The sequence below is a fragment of the Lepidothrix coronata genome, unplaced genomic scaffold (genome assembly GCF_001604755.1).
Source record: "Lepidothrix coronata isolate B3197 unplaced genomic scaffold, Lepidothrix_coronata-1.0 Scaffold435, whole genome shotgun sequence".
NCBI classification, from domain to species: Eukaryota; Metazoa; Chordata; class Aves; order Passeriformes; family Pipridae; genus Lepidothrix; species Lepidothrix coronata.
Genome location: NW_016690615.1, coordinates 3,988 through 5,087, shown reverse-complemented (window position 1 = coordinate 5,087; position 1,100 = coordinate 3,988). Strand labels below are relative to the sequence as shown.

The 1,100-nt window shown below is 15.6% G+C and overlaps 1 protein-coding gene across 1 annotated transcript in view; it reads right to left on the bottom strand.

The window, feature by feature from the left end:
• Positions 1-114, bottom strand: part of LOC108509927 (F-box DNA helicase 1-like) — an 8,423-nt gene extending 8,309 nt beyond the window's left edge. Inside the window, exon 1 of the mRNA XM_017839546.1 lies at positions 90-114. Coding sequence (XP_017695035.1) covers positions 90-114 — 25 coding nt within the window. The remainder of the gene's footprint in view (positions 1-89) is intronic.
• Positions 115-1,100: the final 986 nt, after the last annotated feature.

Below are 1,100 nucleotides of genomic sequence, written 5' to 3'. Positions count from 1 at the left end.
ATTATTATTTATTTATTATTATATTGTATGTTTTTGCTTATTTATATTAAGTTACAATTAAAATTTAATTATAATAAGTATTATTACACTATATATTTTATTATTATTCCTCATTATTCTTTATTATTCTTATATTAAATAGTTTAGTTTATTTATATTAAATGAGAATTAGGATTTAATTATAATAAGTATTATAATTCTTACAATAGTATTAATAGATTCTATTATTATTTATAAATATATCATCATATTATGATACATTATTATAAATATTATGAATGTCATATTATACAATAATACTTATTATAACAACATGTTTATATGTGTATATTATATATAAAAATATTATCTTATATATTATAAAATAAATAGAATGTAATATAAAGAGTATTTATATTATTTCTGTGAGTTTATGTTATTATTTTATCTTAATTAAATTCGAATAATGATATATATTTGTTTCAGTTGCATTATTAATAGTATATTAATATATCTAAATAATATAAATATCGATAATTATTAATATAGTTTGAATAATTATTAATATATTCATAAATGATTATTATTAATATATTTTGATATATAATCTATATATTAATATATTATTAATAATATATTATATTAATAACAACACGTTATTATATTAATATATAACAATATTTTAATATATCAATTATCAATGTATAGGACTATATAGTATTAATATTTCTAATTATAACTATAAACAATAAATACATGTTGTCTATAATATATTAAAAATTATATTATAAATTAATTAGATATTAATAGACTAATTATATAAATTTATAACTACTACTATTAATATAAATAATTTAAAAAATAATATTAATTGATAATATTATATTATATAATTATTATATATGACTTGTATATTATTATATTATATAATTATAACATATAATTACATACCACAAATTTTATCCACCGGGGAAAACAAAGCAGGATTTAAACAACCCCAAAAGAAAAGAGGGGGGAGCTTAAGGCAAAATAAAAATGACCTAAAAATCAGGAAAAATTGGGAAAAACATCCCAAACTCGGGGTTTCCTGGGATAAGTTTCCAGCCAAGTGGAAATCCGGG